Source organism: Gossypium hirsutum, chromosome A04, assembly GCF_007990345.1.
Source record: "Gossypium hirsutum isolate 1008001.06 chromosome A04, Gossypium_hirsutum_v2.1, whole genome shotgun sequence".
NCBI lineage: Eukaryota > Viridiplantae > Streptophyta > Magnoliopsida > Malvales > Malvaceae > Gossypium > Gossypium hirsutum.
Window position 1 is genome coordinate 13,769,346 of NC_053427.1, and position 23,931 is coordinate 13,793,276.

The 23,931-nt window shown below is 31.9% G+C and overlaps 2 protein-coding genes across 12 annotated transcripts; one reads left to right on the forward strand and one right to left on the reverse strand.

The window, feature by feature from the left end:
* Positions 1 to 2,329: 2,329 nt before the first annotated feature.
* On the forward strand, positions 2,330 to 5,969 carry LOC107948581 (uncharacterized). Of its 11 annotated transcripts, XR_005925485.1 has the most exons (9): positions 2,343 to 2,625; positions 2,773 to 2,807; positions 3,789 to 3,842; positions 3,928 to 4,366; positions 4,512 to 4,579; positions 5,035 to 5,091; positions 5,247 to 5,330; positions 5,511 to 5,570; positions 5,662 to 5,969. XR_005925485.1 is itself a non-coding variant. In XM_041110980.1 (7 exons), exons 4-7 carry the CDS (start codon positions 4,496 to 4,498, stop codon positions 5,833 to 5,835), a joined length of 375 nt encoding a protein of 124 aa, XP_040966914.1. In that variant the 5' UTR covers positions 2,344 to 2,625; positions 2,773 to 2,807; positions 3,789 to 3,842; positions 3,928 to 4,495; the 3' UTR covers positions 5,836 to 5,969. The 11 variants fall into 11 exon arrangements, 4 of the variants coding, with proteins under 4 accessions (XP_040966914.1, XP_040966915.1, XP_040966913.1 ...); XR_005925490.1 differs by having other exon boundaries at positions 2,339 to 2,625; positions 3,928 to 4,579; positions 5,020 to 5,091; XR_005925488.1 differs by lacking the exon at positions 2,773 to 2,807 and having other exon boundaries at positions 2,341 to 2,625; positions 5,020 to 5,091.
* A 7,475-nt stretch (positions 5,970 to 13,444) lies between these two features.
* Positions 13,445 to 16,860, reverse strand: LOC107948582 (transcription factor JUNGBRUNNEN 1). Its single transcript, XM_041110983.1, has 3 exons — positions 16,490 to 16,860; positions 15,695 to 16,011; positions 13,445 to 13,992 (listed from the first exon to the last, which is right to left on the reverse strand). The coding sequence occupies exons 1-3, from the start codon at positions 16,683 to 16,685 to the stop codon at positions 13,603 to 13,605; spliced, it is 903 nt and encodes a 300-aa protein (XP_040966917.1). The 5' UTR covers positions 16,686 to 16,860; the 3' UTR covers positions 13,445 to 13,602.
* Positions 16,861 to 23,931: the final 7,071 nt, after the last annotated feature.

The following is a 23,931-nucleotide window of genomic DNA, read 5'->3' on the forward strand; positions in this document are numbered from 1 at the left end:
CAAAATGCACTTGTGAGAAAAGTTAAAATTTTTTATTTTGATTTTTGACAGAAAAAGTGCTTTTATAAAATATTTTTTATCTGGAAAGTACTTTTAAAAAGTTTAAAAGCATTTTATTTAACAACAATTTTTATCCCAAAAATACTTTTCAAAAATAATGTTAAACTCACCCTTACTATTTTTTTAACAGTTAAAAGGAAATAGTTAAACATGTGATCACTCAAATTTTACATTTTGATCTTTTCGGTTTTACTGCATTGATTTTTCTTCTATTCAACAACAGTGTCTACTTATATCATTATTGGATACCTTCTTGTCTCCATATGGAGTTGTTAACATTATCTTGACTTTTTATTTTCCTCAAAAATACCCATGGTTTTACCAAATATTTTAAAGTTTAATATAATATTTGGTATACGAATTTGACACTTTTTCTTAATTTGATACTTAATTTTTTCGGCCCGATGTGGTACTTGAACTTGATATTTTTAACTACAGCAAAATAGGTTTTTAGCGGCACTTTTTAAAAACGCCGCTAAAGATCGATTATTAGCGACACTTTTTTAAACACGGTGCTATATGTACACCTTTAGCGACGCTTTTTAGAAAACTCCGCTAATGCTTGATCTTTAAAACGCCACAAAAAAAATTAACACAACGTCGTCGTTTTGTATTGAGCCTTTAGTGGCTTTAGCGGCGCTTTTTAAAAACGCCGCTAAAGATCGAGTATTAGCAGCGCTTTTTAAAAACGCCGCTGTATGTACATATTTAGCGGCGTTTTTTAGAAAATGCCGCTAAAGAATTTTGCAAAACGCCATCATTTTGCATTGAGCTTTTAGTGGCTTTAGCAGCGCTGCCAATACTCGATCTTTAACGGCATTTTTTGAAAAATGCCACAAAAAATGAAAAAATTAAAATACTATTATTTAAAATAATTTTAAAGATTTTTGGTATATGACTAATTTTTTTTAATTTATATGTTAAATATTTTCTTATATAATTGTAAAAGAGATAGTATTAATTTTAAAATATTGAATTAATTATCATTATAGTTTAGGGTTTACAGTATATGGTTAAGGGTTTAATGTTTATGAGTTACTATTTTAAGGTTTATGGATTATGGGTTTAGGGATTATGGTTTAAAGGTGGTTTAATGGTTAGGGTTTAAGGGTTAGGTGCTAGGGTTTAAGGGTTAGGTGTTAGGGTTTAGGATTTATGTTTTAAGATTTATGGTTTAGGGTTTAAGAATTTGGAGTTTAAGATTTAGATTAATTAGTGTTTTTTAATTTAATTTATATGGTAAATATTTTCTTATATAATTATAAAAGAGATAGTATTAATTTTAAAATATTAAATTAATTATCATTATAGTTTATGATTTAGGGTTTAGGGTATATAGTTTAGGGTTTAAAGTGTATGAGTTACTATTTTAAGGTTTATGGATTATGGGTTTAGGGATTATAGTTTTTGGTATAAGGGTTGGGGTTTAAGGCTTAGGGGTTAGGGGTTAAGTGTTAGGTTTTTAGGGTTTGTAGATTATGTTTATGATTTAGGATTTAGGGGTTTAAGGCTTAGATTAATTAATGTTTTGTAATTTACATATTAAATAATTTATTATATAATTGTAAAAGAGATAATATTAATTTTAATATATTAAAATTATGATTATAGTTTAAATTATAGTTTAAGGTTTGGGGTTTGGGGTTTATGGTCTAGGATTGATGATTTAGGGTTTGGGGTTTAGGGGTTTAAGGGTTGGGGTTTAAGGGTAAATATAGTGAACTACTTAACTTGTGTATCTTGGATTTTTTTATAATATAAATCTAAATAAGATAAATATAAATTATTATTTTAAAAATATATATATCAAAATGGGTTAAATCCCAAAAGCATAAATTATGAACACAATTATTGATATAACATCATTTTATATTTATATATTGCATATATAAATATTTATATTTATTCAATATAAAAATATATTGATGTATTTATTTCTTTAAAATGTGTATGATTAAATCAAAATTAAAGTTTCAACTATACATTTAAACCACAATTAGAATTTCACGTCTACAATTACACATTAAACCGAAATTCATATATAATTCTGAGATGTATCTCTATCAAAATTTAGGTGTATGCATATAATTAAATATAGTTTAAATTATTTAAGAGATAATGATAAATTTTATATATATTAAAACAAAATAAGGGATTTTTAGCAGAGCAAAATGGTGAGAAAATGACTTTTTATGGCCGCAAAAAATTTTACACAAAACGGTGCCGTGTTGTTACCCCAAAATGCATTAGACTTTTTCCCCAAAATCGGTTCCCCCCTTCCCCCCGAAATCCCAAAATTTGACAAGAAATCTCTTCTTTTTTCCCTCCTTTCTTTTCCCAAAATTGGTTCCCTCCCCCCTCCCAAAAGAAATCCTAAAACTTCACCTGAAATTTTTTCTTTTTTTTTTCCCATTTTATTTTTCCCAAACCATTTCTCCCCTACCCCGATTCCCTTTATTTTTCCCCCAATTTCCCCAAATCGGAAGCCCTCTGCATCTTCGTTGGCAGCCCGCTGTTGTATCTCCGTCGACATTTGTTGTCAAGTATATTGAAAGAAGACCCAAGGTACGTACTAGGATTTTCTTTTCTTTTCTTTTTGCTTTCATTTCATATTTACAATTTTGATTTCTTCAGTTAATTTTCATGATATTGTATTTGTTTGCATTTTCTTTTTATTCATCGGCTAAATTGGGCTCCTTTTTTCTTGTTTAGACTCAATGGATTGATTTCAAGGGTTTCTTTAACTAGTAAACTCCCCTCTCTCTCTTTGTTTACTATGACTGTTTTTACTTGTAATTTTCATATTAACAACTATCTCTTCAAATGGGTTTTCTTTTCAATTTATATGCCATCGGGAATAGACCTCTTTAGTCTTCGAAAACACTTTCCCTGATCGTTAATTTTACTACAGTTGACAGTGTTCTAAGGGTTTAGACTTGAGAGTGTGCTATTGGTATGCTTGAAAAAGCTAAAAAGTAACTTCATTTGTTAAGTTCTCCTTGTGCTCAGAGATAAATTGATTCTTGTTTTTTTGAATTTTGCAATTTGAGAAATGCACTGCAATGTATTGATTTTATTTCTTCCTTTGATGATGAAATTTGTGCAAAATGATTAGGAATAAAAGTGGTTCAACAGGGGAAAACCCTTGTGATTTTGCTCTTGCTTACTACTTCGTATCATTCAAAGATCACTGTCTTTAAGAGATATACATGAATAGTGAAGGATGGCCGGTCTGGTGTTGATGACTGCTGAAGAATATATATATTAAAATGAAAAGCATTGATATTATCTTGGAAAGCATGTCTTGCTTTGTGTTTTGGTAGTCATATACATCAACCTCTATGCTTTGACTAGAAGAGGTTCCTTTAGTATGTGAGTTCTATTGATACCGTAACCTATGGGGCCATGATAGGTTCAACGCCATAACAAATTTAAGAAACACTGTTGACAAGTATGCGGACCAAGTTGTAACTGTGATTACTATTTTGGCTGTCTCATATTTTAAAGGAAAAAAGTTTCGTTTTCTATCCATTAATTTAAACAGACTAAAGGAGTTTTTCTATTAATTTAAAGTAGGCTAAAAGTCGGAAGCATATTTTTTACCCCATGTTCAAAACATGTAGAACAAACATGGGTGAGGTATATATATTGAATTTAACTAGTGTTTTTTATATTGAATTTCATTCTTTTCCATTTTTCATTAACTGTTATTTGCTTTACTGCGTCAGGCAAGGTTTTTCTTTCAGCAACTGATATCAGGAGTGAGTTATTGCCATGCAATGGTATATATACTAATTCTGAAAATAGTTTTCCATTTTTTGCCTAATATCTTATCTAAATCTAGATTTTTCACCCTTTTTTATACAGAAAATTTGTCATAGGGATCTTAAGCTGGAAAACACGCTGTTAGATGGGAGTACTGTGCCGAGACTTAAAATATGAGACTTTGGCTACTCTAAGGCAATGAACCTTTATTGATTTTCAACATCAATCTTGATTACTTGATATAAAAGCTATGTTACTTGGACTTAAGTGTATATGTTTGATATGCTATAATATTTGACACGGGCTTATTTAGTTTTTTTTTTTTTACTTTTTTCCATACACTTAGCTTGGATGTCAAACACCGACCAAAGAGTCCAAAAAACATAGCTATAAAAATTAAATTATTAACTTTGTACTACATTTTTCAGTCAAGTTTGTTTCATTTCAGTCAAGTTTGTTTCATTCCCAACCCAAATCTACTGTAGGAACCCCAACCTACATTGCACCAGAGGTCTTGTCTAGGAAACAATATGATGTGAAGGTAATTCTTATTCCCTGTTTTTGTACTTTTTGGTCTAAGAAATACTATTCCTAGTTGAGCTGAGTAGAACTTCATATGAATGAAAACTTAGAGACTCAAAAATCTATTCTTGCTACTTAATTATCAAAAATGGGTGCATCAACAGACTTAGCCCTCGATCTCGATGAACAGATCTCGCAGCTCATACAATGTAAGCCACTTTCGAAACAGCAGGTACTTTTTTTTTCACGATCTATTTGTTTCTCAAGAAAGTATGGAAATTTTGAGCTCTTAATTTAATTGTATAATTATTTTAATAGATCAGGCTATATTTGGCTGCGAAATGAATACCAAAACGATTTTGAATTGAATATGTTTTAAGATATTATTCCAATAGCACTAGGTTCTATCGTCGTGTGAATTTTTAGTTATAATTAATGAAAAAAATCAGCTTTTTTCTCTCTTCCATTTAAAACATTTATATATTCTTTTGATTTATTTGATGTAGTTGATTTCGAAAGAACTTGGTGTATTTGCACGAGAACTTTTGTTTGTTCGCTGCAAGACTTTTCTATGTTTTACTTGTATTGTTTTGTTCTCAGGTTGATCAATAAAAGTCCCCGTTTTTCTTCCCTGTTTCATCTGGGTTATAATTGGTTGTAACTCTGTTTTAGTGTTATCTTGTTTAGGTTAGAGCATTATGCGACAAGGCAAAGGAAATATTAATGGAAGAAAGCAATGTCCAGGTTTTTTATTTTACTGTGTTTAGTCTCTAACATCGGGCTTCCATGATCAATATGTGTTTATTAACTGATGTATGTTAGAGATGTTGAGATTCCTTATTCTTGAACAAGAAAAAAAATTGATTTGTTTTTTTTTTTATTCTTTTTCTCTATCATAGCCTGTAAAAGCCCCTGTTACAATTTGTGGTGATATTCATGGGCAGTTTCATGATCTTCAAGAACTTTTTTGAATTGGGGGGAAGGTACTTGTTTTGATTATGGCCTTTCTTTAAATTGGGTTTTTTGTAGGCTGATGTGCAAGTTAGACCCTTCCACCTATAATTAATTGGTTTTAGGTTGGATAATGTAGTCGTTACATTGTCATCGTGCACTAATATTTTGTCATGACAAATAGTGCATCCTAACTCAAATCTTCATTACAGGATTGGACTGGTTTGAACTTTCAGGAAATAATGGATGAAGTAGAAAAAATTCGAATAACGGTATGTGGCATATTTTATGTTGTATTCTTCCTAAATGAGCCATTGTCTGGTCGTACACTTTACAGCCCCATCTCCATGAGTATGCTTACAGGTGCATACTTTGGCTTTCTGTTCCGGTGTTTTGGATTCTCTAGCGGTTGAATTGAAAGCATCAAAGGACTTCTCTAAGTTATATGCAGGCATTGCAATACTTTGGCTTCATCCAAGCTTGAACCAGACCTCTGTTATATATTGTTTTTTCTTCTTTTTGATCTTTTTCCTTTGATTAATGAGAGGTGATGATCATTTGGCATTCCTTTCTCATCAGGATGAATTTTGTTTTAAAAATAGTAATACTTTGTGTGGTTTTTATGTATTAAATTACATATTGAATCAATGTTTATGTATTAAATTTAAATTCATTAATTTTTATATTTAGTTTTAAAGTTCAAATTTCAAAAATTTAACATAATATTAATTAAAATAAATAACAAATATTAAATTAAAATAAATAATATTAAAGCATAAATAATAAATAATAAATATTAAAGTATAATATTTATCATAGAAATAAAAAATAAATATTATTTAATTAAAATAATATTTTTAAATGTTTTGTTCTTTGGCGGCGTTTGTGAGAAAAACGCCGCTAAAGGTCTACTCTATAGCAGCGTTTGTGGAAAAAGCACCGCTAAAAATTATAATTTTTAACGGCTTTTGTGGGCAAAGCACTGCTAAAAGTCATGGTTTTTATCGGCTTTTGTGAGGAAAGCGCCGCTAAATGTCATGTTCTTTAGCGGCATTTTTTGCAGCGCTTGTAAAAGTGCGGAAAAAGTTTTAGTGGCGCTTAAAAGCGCTACTATACGCCTAAAAAAACGCCGCTAAAAGTCAATTTTGCTACAGTGCTACTTTAGTGTCTAAGATTTTTTTAAGTTCAAATTGATATCTAAAATTATTAAATGTTATACAAATTACTCTAAAACGTTAATGTCTCGTTTAGTTACTAGTGTAATAATATGAGGAAAAATTTTATTAATCACACATGTATTACAATAGTTATACATAAAATAAAGAATAGTTGGTAAATATTTAAACTTGAAACTACAAAATTAAGTAAAAATCTTGCAAAAAATAAGGCCTCTTTAAAATAAATGAAAAATTTCCCTCTCTTTGCTAAAAGTAATTAGTGGGCTAGATATTACCAACTGAGTTAATTTATTGCTAAACCATATACTAAAACATGTGTAAAAAAATAGTACTCACACCAAACGTAATATAACAATGTTAAAAATTTGTATTATGTTACAAAAATATTGTTAATATTAAAGAAAATTCATGTTAAAAAATTATGCATTAAGCAATGTTTAACAAAATAATATTTGATTAAGAAAACAATAATTTAAAAAAACCTAAAATAAAATGAAACAAATAAATCAAATTAAAAGTAATTTTTAAATATAAAAAAAAATCATGTCATCTACCACATGTTGATCATACATTGATTATTTTGCTACCTCATAAATATATAACATTGTTGACATATTGAAGTAACTTGTATAAAAGAGTCGACTCGGTCTGTCTTTTTACACGATTTCTCTATCTGTTGACACGTCTCTCTCACAATTTCTTTTACCTTTCTTTTCCCTTTCAAGTGTATCTTTCGTTTTTCCTGTTATTTTTCGGTTTCTTTTTTAGTGTGTTTTGGTATGAATTAGCCAATCTAAGACTATTGGATGAAGAAGAGGAGGCGTTCTAGGAGGATGCGGCAGTGAACCAAAACTATCAATTCTGCTTGGTGAGGCGATGTCTTATTGATATGTTGTCCATTTCCCTTCTTTACGTAATACAATGGCTGATTTGTGGTATCCAATTGAAGGAATATGTATTAAGGATCTTGGAGACAATGTATCTTTTCTAATTTTTCCATGAGGTTGATGTGCAAAGGGTGCTTTCCAGAACTCCTTGGTTTTTTAACAACCATTTGCTTATCTTGCAATCAATCCAAAAAGGAGAGAATCCGTCAGCCATGGTATTAAACTTTACTAAATAATGGGTCCAAGTTCATGATTTGCCTCCAGGGCTGATGTCTGAAACTATTGCAAAACAATTTGGTGACTTTTTGGGGAAATATTTAGAATACGATACTGCTATTCTGACTTTGGGTATTAAAAGATTTATACGTATTCGTGTTCTTTTAGATGTATCTACTCTGTTGAAACGAAAGAAAAAGATTCAGATTGGGAAGGATATAACTGTTTATGCCCGTTTCAAATATGAGAACTTGAGTCTATTTTGTTTTATTTGTGGCAAGCTAGGACACAGTGAGAGCTACTGCCGTTTTAGACTTTGGATTGAATCGGCCAATATTGTCTTTGGTTGGGATATATCTTTGCGTGCAGTGGCGCGGTGACAAAGCACGGTGATAAGCAGGTGGCTTTGCTAAGCTGATGGATCATAGTGGAGTAGTGTAAATATGGAAGAAAATACTTATAGTAAATGGATGAATGATCTTGGGAGTAATTTCAGGGGGGATCCAAGGAATCAATCTTTAAATCCTAATTTACTCCCGTTAAAATCCAATCACCAGATCTTATATAAGGAATTCGATAATTAGCGCAATCTGGGCAGTGGGGTATTAAATGGAAATGTTTCTGGAAATAGGCCCACAGATTTGATGTTAAAAGAGGAAAATGATCCGCTATTTAATTTAGAACGCAAGAAAAGGAAAACAAAAGTAGAGGGATTAATTCTTACAGGAATATCGTGGAAGCAGGTCATTTTGATTTAACGGCTAGTTCTGGGGAACAAAGCAGTCAAATGCAATAAAAGTCCTTAGCTAGAATGTTCGTGGTTTGGAGAGACCACGAACTGTTAAGAGGCTCCAGAACAAATTGAGAGCCATTAATCCCCGTATTTTGTTTCTTATGGAAACAAAATTAAGTGCAAAAATGATGGAAATGGTGAGAATGAAATGCTATTTTTAAAATGGGATTAATGTTGGGTCGGTGGGGTCAAAAGGAGGTCTTTCTTTGGGCTGGAAAGGAAATTCTTTGTTTCAACTTAAGAGTTTCTTCTCTTGACATCAAGGTTCACGATAATGAATGTGATGTTGTTTGGCGTTTAAGGGATTTTATGGGAATCCGAAAGAAAGGAATAGAAGTGAGTCGTGGGATTTTGGGTAAATCTTTGTCTTAGATACCAATTAGAACACTTGAATGGTGGTCGTTTAAGAGCTGAACGTCAGATGGATGATTTTAAAATGGCTTTGGATGATTGCAGGCTCAATAATCTTAGGTATATTGATAGATGGTTTACCTGGGAGCGAGGAAGGTTTTTATCAACAAACATAAGGGAGAGGCTGGATCGAGGGGTTGCAACATTGAATTGGGTAAATCTTTGTCTTAGATGCCAATTAGAACACTTGAATCATTCTTTCTCAGATCACTGTCCCATCCTTTTGGATACCATGGGAAAGCAAAGGGATTTTTCGTGTCATAAAGAAAAGTCTTTTCGGTTTAAGGCCAAATGGTGTTCAGAAGATTCTTTTAAGGAGGAGATAAGAAGAAATTGGAATGATATTTCAGGAAGCGTCTCGAATAAGCTTGGAAGATTGGGTCAGCAACTTCAGAGGTGGAATAGATACAGAGCTAGAGAATATAAGAAAAACCGTGTGAATTTTGAAGAGAGAATAAATTGCCTTTATATTCAGGATCCGACAGATGAAATTTTGGCTTAAATCACATATATTCAGTTGGGCCTGAATTTAAAGGCTGATCAGGAAGAAATTTTTTGGGACCAACGTGCCCGTGTCAATTGGCTGAAAAATGGTGACAAAAATACCAGTTATTTTCATAAAGTAGTGACTCAACGTCAGCTTCGTGATCAAATCAAAGAGTTGAAAGGGAGAATGGTGAAAGAATTTCCACAAATGAAGAGATGTTCAAGATTGCTTCGGATTTCTTTGGTAAGCTGTTTTCGGCTTCGGATTTGGGTTCAGATGAACGTGTTTTTGGATTAGTGGAGAAAAGAGTTAATGATAATATGAATGATTTTCTTCTTCAACAATTTACAGAGGATATCATCCACGCTGTTAAAACAATGGCGCTGTTGAAAGCTTCTGGGATTGATAGTTTTTCAGCAATCTTCTTCCAAAGGTATTGGCATATTTTTGGATCTGATATCTCTAGATATTGCTTATCTGTTTTGAATGGTGATTCTGAATTAGGGGATATTAATAAAACATGCATTGTTTTGATCCCCAAAATGGATAAACTAAAAAATTTCTCACATTTTATGCCTATAAGTCTTTGTAATTTAATTTTCAAAATTATTGCGAAAGACTTGATGAATCGTATGAGTACTATCTTGGGAAGCTGCATTAATGAAGCCCAAGGGGCTTTTATCCCAAGAAATATTTCGGATAACATGATAATCGCTTATGAGGTCCTTCATTCTTTGAAGATGAAGAAGAAAGGCAAGAAGGGGAATTTTGTACTTAAATTCTACATGAGTAAAACGTATAATCATGTCGAATGGGATTTTTTGGCCGAAATGATGACTCATTTGGGATTTCATGGGATTGGATTATTCTTATTATGAGGTGTGTTTGTTCTATTTCTTATTTGGTGAGCTTTAATGGGTAGAATAGCGAGTGGTTCTCACCATCAAGAGGATTAAGGCAGGGCGATCCACTTAGCCCTTACCTTTTTCTTATTTGTGCAGAAGGCTTTTCAACTTTAATCAATGAAGCTAAGCAAAAAGGGTCTGATGAGGAGGGCTTTTGTTGGAAGGGAAAGATTTTCAATCAACCACTTATTCTTTGTGGATGATTGTATCCTATTCGGAGGTACCTCTAAAGAGGGAAAAAATGTGGTTCAAGAGATTACCAATGAGTATAAGGTGATATCAGGTCAGAGGGTGAATTCGAAAAAGTCACTGATCTATTTTGGGGCTAATGTCTATAAAAATGTCAAGGATACCATAACAAATACCTTAGGTGTAAGGGTAGTTTCAAACCCTGAGAAGTACTTAGGGTTACCTATGATGGTCGGTTGAAAGAAGAATTGGGCTTTTGGAAACTTTCTAGACCAGTTTAGGAGACGTATCACAGGATGGAGTTTACGCTACTTATATATGAGGGGAAAGGAAGTTTTTGTTAAATCGATCTTACAGTCTATTCCAGTTTATGTTATGCAATGCTTCGCTCTGCCAAAAATTTTATGTCGTAAACTTAAAGGCATTATGAACAAGTTTTGGTGGTCTAATAATAAGTCCAATAAGGGCATCCATTGGAGTAACTGGGATACGTTATGTAAACCAAAAAGTGTTGGTGGATTGGGTTTCAAAAATTTGTTTTTGTTTAATAAAACCTTATTAGCAAAACAGGTGTGGCGTCTTTTAACCCAGCCCAATTGTCTTTTAGCCAAAGTCCTTAAAGCCCGTTACTATCCTAAATTAGACATTTTATTAGCAAAGATAGGTTCTTACCCTTCGTTTACCTGGAGGAGCATTTGCAGTGCTAGGGATCTTATTGCAAACGGAATTCTGTGGTGAATCGGTAATGGATCTTGCGTAAACATATGGAATGACCTTTGGCTACCTGGAATAGAGAAAAACAGAGTATCAGTTTATCACATATTTCTGAACTAGACGACGGTAAACTAGCTGATTGAGGAAGATTCTAATACCTGGAATAGGGAGCTGATTTTTAATATTGTTGATGATGAGCAGACAAATAGCATTCTTTCCATCCCACTTTTCGAAGCTAGGTCGGAGGATATGTTGGTCTGGAAATATGACGGTTCTGGGGATTACTCTGTAAGAAGTGGATATCAGGTACTAGTTATGGAATATCTCCAGAGCAATAATTACATCACGTCTAATTTTGAGGCTTAAAAGGATTTTTACAAGTCTTTGTGGCCTATGCACATCCCAGCAAACATTAAAATACATCTATGGAGATTGCTTAACAATTTTCTGCCTCATTACAGTAATTTGTTACAAAGAACATTGAGGGTTGATGTTACTTGTCCTCTTTGCAAGAAAGCACCAGAAGACATGGATCATCTTCTATGGTCCTGCGACATCCTTTAGAGTGTATGGACGTCCCTTCAAATCCGAACTGTTCCAACTAATAGTAGTTTGAGCTGCAAAAATCTTTTCCTTAATACTTTGTGTAGCAGATGAAAAAAACAAACATGTTATTGCTATTTCTATATGGGCCTTATGGTACAAAATAAATAAGTTGATCCATGAAGGTACTAAATTTTCTTTGCAGGATCTTTTGGGATTCATTCGTGGATATAGTCAAGAATTAAGTCTGTGTCAGGAAAAGATAGGAGTTAATATCAGCCTTTTCTTTCAAAAAAAAAAAAGCAATTTGTATAGTTCAGATGTCGAATTGGATGAAAAAAAAAAAGAGATTAAGTACCAAATTAAGAAAATAACAATAATTTTAGAACCGAACTAGATTAGCCAATTAGATTCAGAACCAGTCGGGTAATCAGTCCGGATACACTCAAAATATCAATTAGACCGAAAACAGAAAAAACCAAGATTGGACCATGACCTAAGACTGGAAAAACCGGTTGGACCGGTTTTTAAAAATCCTGGGCTAATTTAGTTTGGGGCAAGCCGGAAAATGGGCTAAACCAGCCCAATATACACCAAGGCCCGAGTTTTTTTAAAAAAATTTGGCACAAATAATCTTTTAAATGAAAAAGAAAAAGCGATATGAAGAAAAACAAAAGAAACAGACTACTAAAGTCACTCAAGTGAAGTCTAAATCAAAACAAAGCTGAGAGTCTGCCCTCAGTCCTTTACTCACTTCAGCCCCCTGTACTACACACACTTTCAGGTCCACCACCCAACCTGTCGGTCGTCAGCGCTCTGCTACTTCAGATCTGCCTCTGCTTGCTGTTGCTGTAATGGCGACTGCTGCTTCACTGCCCAGCTTCAGCCTCTTTTTTATTTTTTATTATTTTTTTAAGATCAAAGTAAAAGAATGATGGTAGATAGATGTTTTGAAGATCAAGGTGGGTAAATTGTTTTAACATAAAAAAAAGAAGAATGATAATAGATGGAGGCATTTGTAAGTGGATTTTTTTTTTAAAGAAAGTTTCAATTTCTTATAGAAGGGAATAAAGTTGAAAGTTGGAACCATAAACTCTTGTTGGCATTCACTATTAACTTATTAGATATTTTGTTGCTTCTCTATTATTTATTAAATAACATATTTTATTTTATTTAAAAGATTTATTATACTTGATTTTTTTATTTTTTATTTTTATTTTTATACCGGTTGAATTAATTGTTAAATCGATTGAATTAATTAAATCGAAAATTGATGATATAATCAATTCGATCATTAAAAAAATGTCAAATTTAGATATTAAATTAAAAAAAATGTGCCAAACTTACATACTAAACCTTTAATCAAAGAAAAGATATTAAAAATAAGCTAAACTATAAAAAATAGTCACTTTTGTTTGCTTGAGATTACATTTTAGTCATTTTATGTTTGAAATGTTACGTTTTAGTCATTTATGTTATCATTTTGTTACGAAGTGGTCATTCTACCGTTAAACTTCGTTACCTCCCTAACGGCAGTTCTACGTGGCAGTCCAAATAGGTTTTAAATGCTAACTTGGATGTCCAGCTAGGATGAAAATAGATTTTTAATTAAATAAATTTAATTTGGACTGTCACGTACGACATCCAAGTTAATATTTAAAACTCATTTAAACTACCACGTGGGACTACTATTAGGGAGGTAACAGAGCTTAACAGTAGAGTGATCACTTCGTAATAAAACAATAACATAAGTGACTAAAACGTAACATTTCAAACATAAGTGACTAGAATGTAATTTGAGGTAAACAAAAATGACTATTTTTGTAATTTACCCTAAAGTTCTCAAATCATATATAAAGAAAAGAAATTGACCTTAATATTCCTTCAATGCCAAGTCAGGGTATATATATTGATGTTTGGCAATTTCAACTAATACAAGTCTCATTAAAACTAATTCAACTGTAACCTATAAAACCATTATTTACACACTAAAGGGATCAAAAGCAAACTCTACAACTGATTTGAGCTCATCCCAGTTTGCATGAGTAAAGAAATCATTATTTTCTGGACAACTTGAAAAGCTTGAAGATGACACCATTGATGAAGGTTGAGCAATGCTCAATTGCTCTGCATGCCACTGGTTTCTTCCATTCATACCACTGAACCCCGGCTTCTCATCACAGCTTTGAACAAGTGGAGAGCCAAAAGCGATGCAAGTCTCATGAATGTTGGATCCCAATCCCATGCTGCAGATAATTTGGGGGCTTGGTGTGGCAGTTGAAGTGCGGTTTGAGGCGATTTCTCTCCAATCTGGTGTGTACTTTCTATGCGATACGCTTCGCTTGAAAATTCGACATATAGTCCACACTTCCTGCAATCTCAGCAAAGTGTATGAAACATTAAAACAACTTTATCCCATGAATGAATGCTTGGTAAATACAAGATCCTCAATTGCAAACACGATTTTATAGTCATTTCTTTTTTTTTCAGCACTGATGCACAATTCAAATGACAATAAAATCATATGTTACATCTAAAATGGTATTATAGAGTGAGCAATGAAGCAGAGCGGGATTGGATATTGCAAAATCCACAACCACCATGCTCTTCACATACTTTGCCTTTCCCTCGCCCTTGAAATTTTAATACCACCACCTTTATAAACCTTGAATATATCTACAACCACCTCGTTTGGCCTCATCTTTTTTTATTTTTTATTTTTGAAATATAAACTTATACTTTACGCGTTAGAACAATTATAAAATAGAATCAAATCATTATAATGTATAAACAAATCATAAATAATTTAAATTAAAATCCATACATGCATATCTGCACCTAATAAAACTAAAAACCACACAATTATGCATAGTAAGACTCAATTTTTTAACACTCAAGGTTAATTATTTTAGTTCTTTCCATCAGCATCTATTTACAATTTAATACCATTTTCTGGTTAGAATTATAAACTACTTTAAAATGGGTTGAGCTATAAAATAATAAAAAAGAATTATATTTATATGGATAATAGTTATTTTATTTTCTTTAAAAAAAATTTAATACACAGTTGATGCATAAATTTTATGTATTATTGATAAATAATAATACGCAACCTCATTATTAAAAAAAAGTAGAGGGCTTATAAATAAATACTAATAACTTTATTCAAACATAATTAAATGGCATAATACATAATCTGGTATTTAAGTTTGATACTTTTTAATGTGGTACTTTTATTATTATTTGGTCCAATGTGGTACTTATATTTGATCAAAGTTATACATTTTTGGCACTTGAAGGTAATAATGCTGTTTTTAGTGTTTGATTTGAGTTTTAAAGTTGATTTGATGAAAATTTATAACTAGTTAAATATTAGAAGTTAACTTTCATTAAATCAACCCTAAAATTTGAAATAAATCACATACATTAAACTATATTTGATAAATTAAACATAAAATCAACAACTTCGCAATTAACATTAATTTTTTTCTGATAACAAAATCATGAAAAATTTAAACCTACTAATTTTAGATTAACTTTATTTAGTCCACCCTAAAACTCGAACTAAACACTAACAAGGTAACATTGATATTTTAAGTAATAAAATATATAAATTTCGTTAAATACATGTACCAAATTGGATAAAAAGAACATAAGTACAACAATAAAAAAAACCAAATTCAAGTACTAAATGATATATTAATCCTAATTAAATAATAATTAATTATAAATATATGTTAAAATCCTAAAATATAAATCCGAGACCCTAAACCTTAAATTTGAAATTTATTAATATTTATTTATAATAGTTTAAAATTAATATTTAAATAAAATTATTAGTATTTACTATAAATCTTTTATATTTTTTTATTTAATTTAATAATTATATGTTAGGTTATTGTTCACTAAAAGGAATTGTATTAACTACACTCCACTCCAGTCCACCTTTTAAGAAAAACGACTTCACCCACCATTATTTTTGGGGAAAAAACTAATCCCTTGGGTTTAAATGCTACGGTGGTTGAAAAAGAATATGAAGCAAAGAGAATCATAAAGCTAGTACTTGTTCTTACAGCTTCCTCTGCTGCAAGAGACTTGGGGTTGGAAAGAGTGGCGTTACTAGCGTTGATGTGGGTGGAATTGGGAAGGCGAAACTCATGCATCATCCAATCAGTTTTGGTTCCTTTGCCAGCAGTTCCACGGTAGTATACCAAGGTTTTCTTTAGGCCGATGCAGGCTGATCCTTCATTTGAATAAATAGGCTTGTCAATGCCGGTTGCTTTCCAAAATCCTGATCCCGTCGCTCTGTTTGGTCTAATGCTGTTTCTATACTTTCTTCCTCGTCTGCAGAAGAAATATGATTCAATCTCTCCCTCACGACTGCTTGCTTCTGGATTCATTTATTAATAATCAAACAAATGAAACGCATATTCCTACTGAACTTCATTTTCTTTTAAAAAAATGGATGCTGAAATTTCTTTTTATTTGATATTACAAGAATGTTTTCATTTTCATTATATATTATATAAATATCTCAATAAGAGACAAACCGATTTTCGTTTCATATGAACAAGATCTTGGAAACTTGGTCATTTGAAGGTTTGTTTCCATCTCTAGTTGAGGTTAAAAATTTTAAAACCTATCAAATTTCTATCGTGTTTCATGGTTTCAAGGTGATTTGCTAGTACTAGGAAAAGGGTAGCTGACCTGTATACAGTTAAAATTGGCATATGAAGTATTAGGGCATAATTTAGCTAACTACAGACATTTCGATTGATTATGGAAGCCAAGATAGAGCTTAAAACATAATTTCAAAAAGAAAAGAAAAAGATATAAGTATGAGATCAAAGGTGTAAGATGGGACATACTTGGGAGATCCCAGGGATCAAACTTGTAGATATCAATCTGTTTGATAAGGTCGATTTTGAGGGGTTTATTATCAACTTTTCGTTGAAGATAAAACCCTACAAGCTCTTCATCTGTAGGATGGAAACGAAACCCAGGAAGTGGAGCATCTTCTTCTTCGTCCTTGTTATCAGCACAAGCTTGGACGACGCCGTTCATCTTCTTTATTCAATCTTCTAATCCCTACAGGTTGCTGCTAAGTGGAGTATTTGAAGAAAACAAAATGATTTTAGTTTGCTTCTTAAATCTCTGGAATCAACAATGATAAAGGCTAAAATCTAGCTTTGAATATTATTGTCGAACCTTCTTAAATAATGAGAATTTGGAGTCATCTGAAATTATGTGGTTGTTCAGGTCAAGTCAATTTATTGACACTTAGGCCAAGGAGGAAAAAGTCTTTCTTACTACTTTCGAAATCCTTTATATCAGTCGTGGCAAAATAAATGTCATAGTTATTCATATAAATTTTTTTATTATAAAGTTATTCTCATATACTTTGATTTGGTATATTACACCCCAAACATAATAAATGTCAAAGTTGACGCATCCCAAGTCCTAAAGCACTCCCTCAAATTTAGGAGATTGATTTCAGGAAATGCTTCAATATATAGCTTATAATGCTTTATAATTTGATTTGTTAGAAAATTAGTGAGACCCATAGACCAAATGTCAAATATAAGATATGGTTTTGAACATTCAAAATCATGTGAGGTGGCCACATATTGAAAAAGAAAGGAAAGAAGAAAGTATAAGTCTTTGGAACATGAAAAGGTACAAGCTCTTGTTCAAAAATGGCTTGAGAGGCCTTTTAAACGGTCAAGTTGTTGCTGTTTTGGCATTTATTGTTCCATTTTGACATATGGAAAGAAAGTCGAGCTTGAATTATGCGTGCTTGAATTTTCTCTTCAATCCTATATATATAATTATAGTACATATTTCTAACTCGGGTGAAATGTTTTTAGGAATTGGTTGATAAATTAAAAAATTAAATGTTAAAAAATTTAAGTATTGAATTTGATTTATAAATTTTGCTTGATACATTATTTAAAATTGATTTATAAACTTTGTTTGTTATATTATTTAAAATTAAGTATAATATATAGTTAAACAATTTGATAAATGTAAAATTTGAAAATTTAAAGATAAAATATCTAAGTGATAATATAATGTTAAAAATTAATTTAATTTTCTTTTTACATTAAGTCATAAGTGGTTCATTATCTAATTATCATCTTTTCACTTTTTTATAGAAAATCTATACCAATTGTTTTTGATTATGAATTATTAGATGTGTTCAAAAAAAAAAAAACTGAAAATATTATTTTTAATTGATTTAACTTTTAATGAATTATCAAACAAAGATTAATTGTTAAAACTAATATTTTAATCCTAAAGTTATAATTGTCTTTTCAATTTATTTTTACTCTGAGGTTATCTGAAAGAAATGACATCTTATGTGTCGATTAGCTTGATATTTGTTAGGACGTACCTAATGAATAATAGTGAAATTAGAATTCAATTTGAAGCTTTAAATTGAAAGTTAGGTTAGTCCCGATTTTAGGGACTAAATTGAATAAATTATAAAATTTGTATTTGATTGTGAATGGGTTTATAACACCCCCTAACTCTTATTCGTCCCCGAAATAGGGTTACAGAGCATTACCATACCATTCAGATCAAATAAGAATAGTAATCATATCATATAGCATATATATCATAAATTAATCATATTGTCCCTTTTATAGGCTCTCGAGGCCTTAAATATGTATTAGAAACAAATCGGGACATAGACAATTTTTCATGAAATTTCAAAATTTTTCCTTGGTTCAGGGCATACACGCCCGTGTGGTCAAGGGACACGTCCGTGTGACCTTATGACATGCCTGTGCTTCAGGTTGTGTCCTACCCCGTGCAACTCTCTGACTTATAACACACGGCCAAGTCACTGTGCTAGGTCGTGTGCCTCACACGACTGAGACACACGTTCGTGTCTCTACCCGGGTGGAAATACATGAGCATTCTGTTTTATATTTTTTTAAGTTGCAAGGAACACACGGCTAAACCACACGCTCATGTGATAGTCATGTGTCTCACACAGTCTAATCACACGCCCGTGTGCTAGGCTGTATGGACTCAAAAGAAGCCTTATACATCTAGTTTACCAACCCTGCAAGCTTAAACTTCAAGCAATTCAAAAAGACAATAATTCAACCAATCCAAATACATCTAATTATGTCACAACCATCAATCTAATGACTTAACTCATCCAAATTGCAAATCAATAACTCAATTCAATGTATTCAAATTAAGTTAGGATCATGTTTTAATCATGTAATATTATTATCATGTTTATCTGTATCCAAACTTACCTATTTATCTAAACATGTATGTACAAATTATTACCAACTAATCTTTTTGAAACCAATTATCATTGTACTTATATGTTTACGCATAATCAATATGTTTTTAGATACCTCTTATGCATATTCAACTACCATTTTACCTCTCACCATTCAATCATATCAATATTATAAGGCAATCATGCAAACACCACAATACCAACACAAGCTAAATACATGAAAAATTTTAATAAAACACCTATAAACTAACATTTAGACAAAATAACCTATACATGCCATTATAACTAGAACCAAGTCATCAATAATTACCAATAAACCAAGGGATAGTGTGATATAGCTCTAATAAGGTTCCAACTCGTTCGAGCTTTCGATAATCTGTAAAGTAAGTAAATAAAACAAATACGTAAGCAATGAATGCTTAGTAAGCTCATATAATCTTTAATCACGCTAAATCATTTCAAATATAAAATTTATACATATCCAAAAATAATCCAATATTGTTACCATAATACTCATAATACTATATTTATTAATTCACAAGGTAAATAAATCTATAGTATCACACATATACTCATTACCCAAGCTTAGTAAAATTTGTATATAACTTTAACTTTCCCACACTTATTCCATATAAATATCATACAAGTCATATACATATCATTCAGCCATGGTCACAAATTAATGCATTTAACCAAAGCCTTTTACAAATTGAACACATAATAAGTCGTTCCGTAAGAAATTGCATAATTTAAACCTTACCATTTCAATACTTCAAATAAATAAACATATTACTATTCAGTCAATAGCTTGGCACTTGCCTAAACATCAAGCAACAACAATAGTTAGCGTACTTGCACATCTTACATATAAATTCAATATTGATAAACTTATTTTCTCGACATGTCACCATATACATGCTTTTCTTGTACCAATATATCAAAGATAATCACATATTTACATGTCACTTTTTAATATATTAAATAAATATAATTTCCATATCACGTTTCAATATATCAAGTAAATATCATTTCCAAGACACGTTTCAATATATATATACCGATAACAACCATAAGTCTTTCAATATTAATTCACACATATTTATAGATCATTCATAGCACATTCAATTTTCATTAAATTTGCTATCTCAAATGGCTTTTCACAATTTAATACACAATTCATATGTCTCATTTTCATTTCACATTTGGTATTATCAATTACCATTCATAATATCATTTCATTTAATTTTCCCTATTAACACGACTCAGACTTTGACGGATACACGGATCCATCCAAAACACACCAGTTTGGCACCTAGTGCCTCATTGGATAATTCAAAGAATAAGTTAACACCTAGTGTCTCATCGGCTATGCTGAAGTAATTTGGCACCTAGTACCTCATCGAATTTATCCGAAGTAACAATTTGAAACCCAGTGTCTCATCGACTCGAAGTCGAAGTAATCCCTGAACATTTCCTATCTTATGGCATGCCAACTATATCCGACTCAGCCCGATACAGTTAATAGGGTTTAAAATCATTTTTCCATTTCAACCAATAGTCACTTCAATTCAATAATCACAAATCCTCAACAATTCAATTCAATATCATAATATCAAATACTCACCTCATTCCACTTACTATACGCATTAAATAATAATTACAACAATTAATATTTCATGTACCATCATTTTTATGAATTTCATGTATATTTATTTCGGTAACAATTCATAATTATTTATATACATAATTATTAGGTAGGTTTCATATACATAAAATTTTCCATGTCACTAACCAAGTCTTTCCAAATCAAAGAACGACTTATGGATATGAGTACATTATTTTCTTTGTGCCATAGTCCAACTATGGTCTTACACATGCATTGCCATGGCCCTGCCATTGTTTTACATTTGTAGTGCCATAACCTAGTTATGGTCTTTTCATTAAAATGACATAGCCCAGCTATGGTCTTACATTTAAACATTGCCCTGGTCTAACCATGGTCTTATCCATCAATTCATCCTTTGTCACAAACGATGGTACTCAAATCCCGCGTTTCATTTAACCCGAACATTCATTTTAAATTCATTATATAGTAGGATTCCATGTTTTTAACTAATAATATAAATAAATACATAATATCATACATCAATTCAATATAAATATTAAAGTTCAACCATATGAACTTACTTAGGGTAGATTGTGGAAGTTGCAATAATTCAAGGACTATTCGACTGATTTTCCTTTTCATGTTTGTCTTCGGATTCTTGATCTATAATATAAAATTATTCATTCATTAGCATTTAATTCAATTCTAATTCACTTTACAAATTATACCCTTCAATTTCTGAAATTACACATTTATCTCAAATTTTACAGTTTTAACAATTTAGTCCTTATTAATTATCCTATCAATTGAGCTAATTTTGCTCAATTGACAATTTACCTAATTATTTTAGGCTACCATTAAGCCATTGATATTCATAATTTCAATACTAAACCATAATTCTTAACCTTTTTACAATTTGGTCCTAAAATCAATATCTATAAAAATCACTTGATAAAATCATCAAATAACAAAATTAAAGCTTCAAATCTATGTCAATTCATCATAAACATCCAGCACTCATCAATGGTAACTTCCAAAGTTACCCATAAAATAAAAAACTAATGAATTATATAGTTGAACCTAATTGCAAAAGCCTGAAAAATACAAAAAATACAAGAAAAATGATTAAATTGACTAACAAATTAAAATTTAACCCAAGAAGTCCCTAAGGTCGTGGCTTCCTTTATTCTTTCTCTTTTTCTTTTTTTTTTCATTTGGTTTTCTATTCTGTTTCTTTCTTTATTTGTTTGTTATATTATTTTATAATATAATATAATATAATATAGGCAATTTACTAAAAAAAAGCCCTTTTATATCATTATTTATCGAAATAGCCCAATTTTTGGCACGTGGCCACGATAAGCCAGGGGTGCAAATTGGACCCGAAACTAATCAGTGCAATGATAGAGAGGTGGAGACCCGAGACGCTCACTTTCCATCTTCTATGTGGAGAGTGTACTATCACTCTAGAAGACGTGCAATTGCAATTAGGATTACCGGTCAATGGGTCGCAGTCACCAGGTCTGCTCAATCTACCGATTGGGGGGTCGAATGCTACGATCTTTTAGGTGCTATTCCGGATAATATTAACGAAGACCGGATCGAGATGGGCTGGTTATGGACACATTTCCAAAGCCGGATAATGATTTGACTGAATTAGAAAGAATTCAATATGGTCGGGCATTGATCGCGTGATTTCGTGATAGGTTTTAAATATTTATAATTAATCGTTCTTGAAATTAACTATTATCGTGATGTAGGCAAGTGTACCTATCGAACAGTAGTATAGCTTTAGCAAGACCGGATTGTCGAACCCAAAAGAACTAAAAGTACTAGTAGTGACTGTCTTTTTATTATCTAGCCTAAGAATAAAGAGGTTTTTATTTTAACTAACTAATTATTTAAACTAAGAATTCACAGAGAATAGAATTAGGGAATTGCTTTTGGGAAAATCGATTGAATTAAGACAATACCTAAAGAAAAATCCACCTAGACTGTACTTGTTATTCTGGCTCCGAATCGGACGATTTATTCATTTAACTTGTTCCGTAGAGATCCCTAAGTTATGTTATTATCCCTATTCAAGACTAATAACGTGTAATCCCTAGATTGAATAATTTGTGAATTCTAACTCAGAGTAATACCTAAAATTTGTGGAAACAACCTAAGATTTTAAATTCTTAAAAATCAACTTATCATGCTTGATTCTCTAATGTCTTGAGGTTTAAACAATCAATGCATAAATGCCTATGTTTTAATTCAAGATATATCAATCAAAATTTATCCTAAATATGATATGAGAGTTTTTCAAGAGAACAAAGCAGTCATTCAGGGATTTTTCTGATAATGAAATAAATACCCCCCACACTTAAGATGTACATTGTCCTCAATGTACAAAGATAGATATATTGAAAAGAATATAAAAATAAGATAAGGAGAGAAGTGAAACTTCCTGAATTAAGAATGGATGATATTCTTGGATTGGCAAGATCGGGTATTGGAAATAAAGCTGGAGGGCAAGCATGATTCTGAATGATAAAAAGAGAGTTAAGGGAATAATCTGATAGTAGTCCTAAAGATAAGCCATGTTTAAAAAAACAAATGAATCTTAAAAACTTAATAAAAGAAAAATAAAATAAGAGAAATAATCTAATTTTTCAAATGGCACGGCCGGTTCACACGCCCGTGTAGATCGTGTCCCGTCCGTGTTTGTCGCAAAGTGAGATGTTATCACACGGCCTTCGGGCACGCCCGTGTGTATAGGTCGTGTGTCTTCATGATCATGTTACACGACCGTGTGTGATATGGTTCGCTTCTCCCACGGTCGTGTAGGTCTTCGCACGTCCGTGTCATTTTGACAGTGTCTTCCATGGGTGCTAGACACGGGTGTATAGCATGCCCGTGCTAGTTTCTCAGTTTCAACCACGGTCTTAAGGCATGGGCGTGTCACACGCCCGTGTTGTTTCAGCAGGCTCGGTGACGGCCATGTCGCACGGCCGTGTTTTGGGAATATTTTTTCCCTGTTTCCACACGGTCCTAAGCATGCCCGTGTGCTTGACCGTGTCTCTATGGTGAACTTGTTTTCAAGAGCTCCATTAGTAAGTTAGGTGTTATACACTAATATTTAAAGAAGTTAATACAGTTAGTGCTCGGGTTGCCTCCCGAGAAGCGCTTATTTATAGTCTAAGCTCGACTTTCCTCTCCGTTGAATGATCATGGTGGTTTGAGGAGTTTATACTCCTCATTCTTGCTATCAATCTCATCAAAATAAGGTTTTAAACGGGTGTTGTTTACCTTAAAAGTGCCGAACTTGGGATGACTCACCTTGACCGTACCGAATGGGAAAATGCTGAGTACCGTTAGAGGGATTTCTTCATTCAATGTGGTAGCGAAAATGTGGGGATCTGCGGCATCTAATAAGACTATATCTCCAGCCTTAA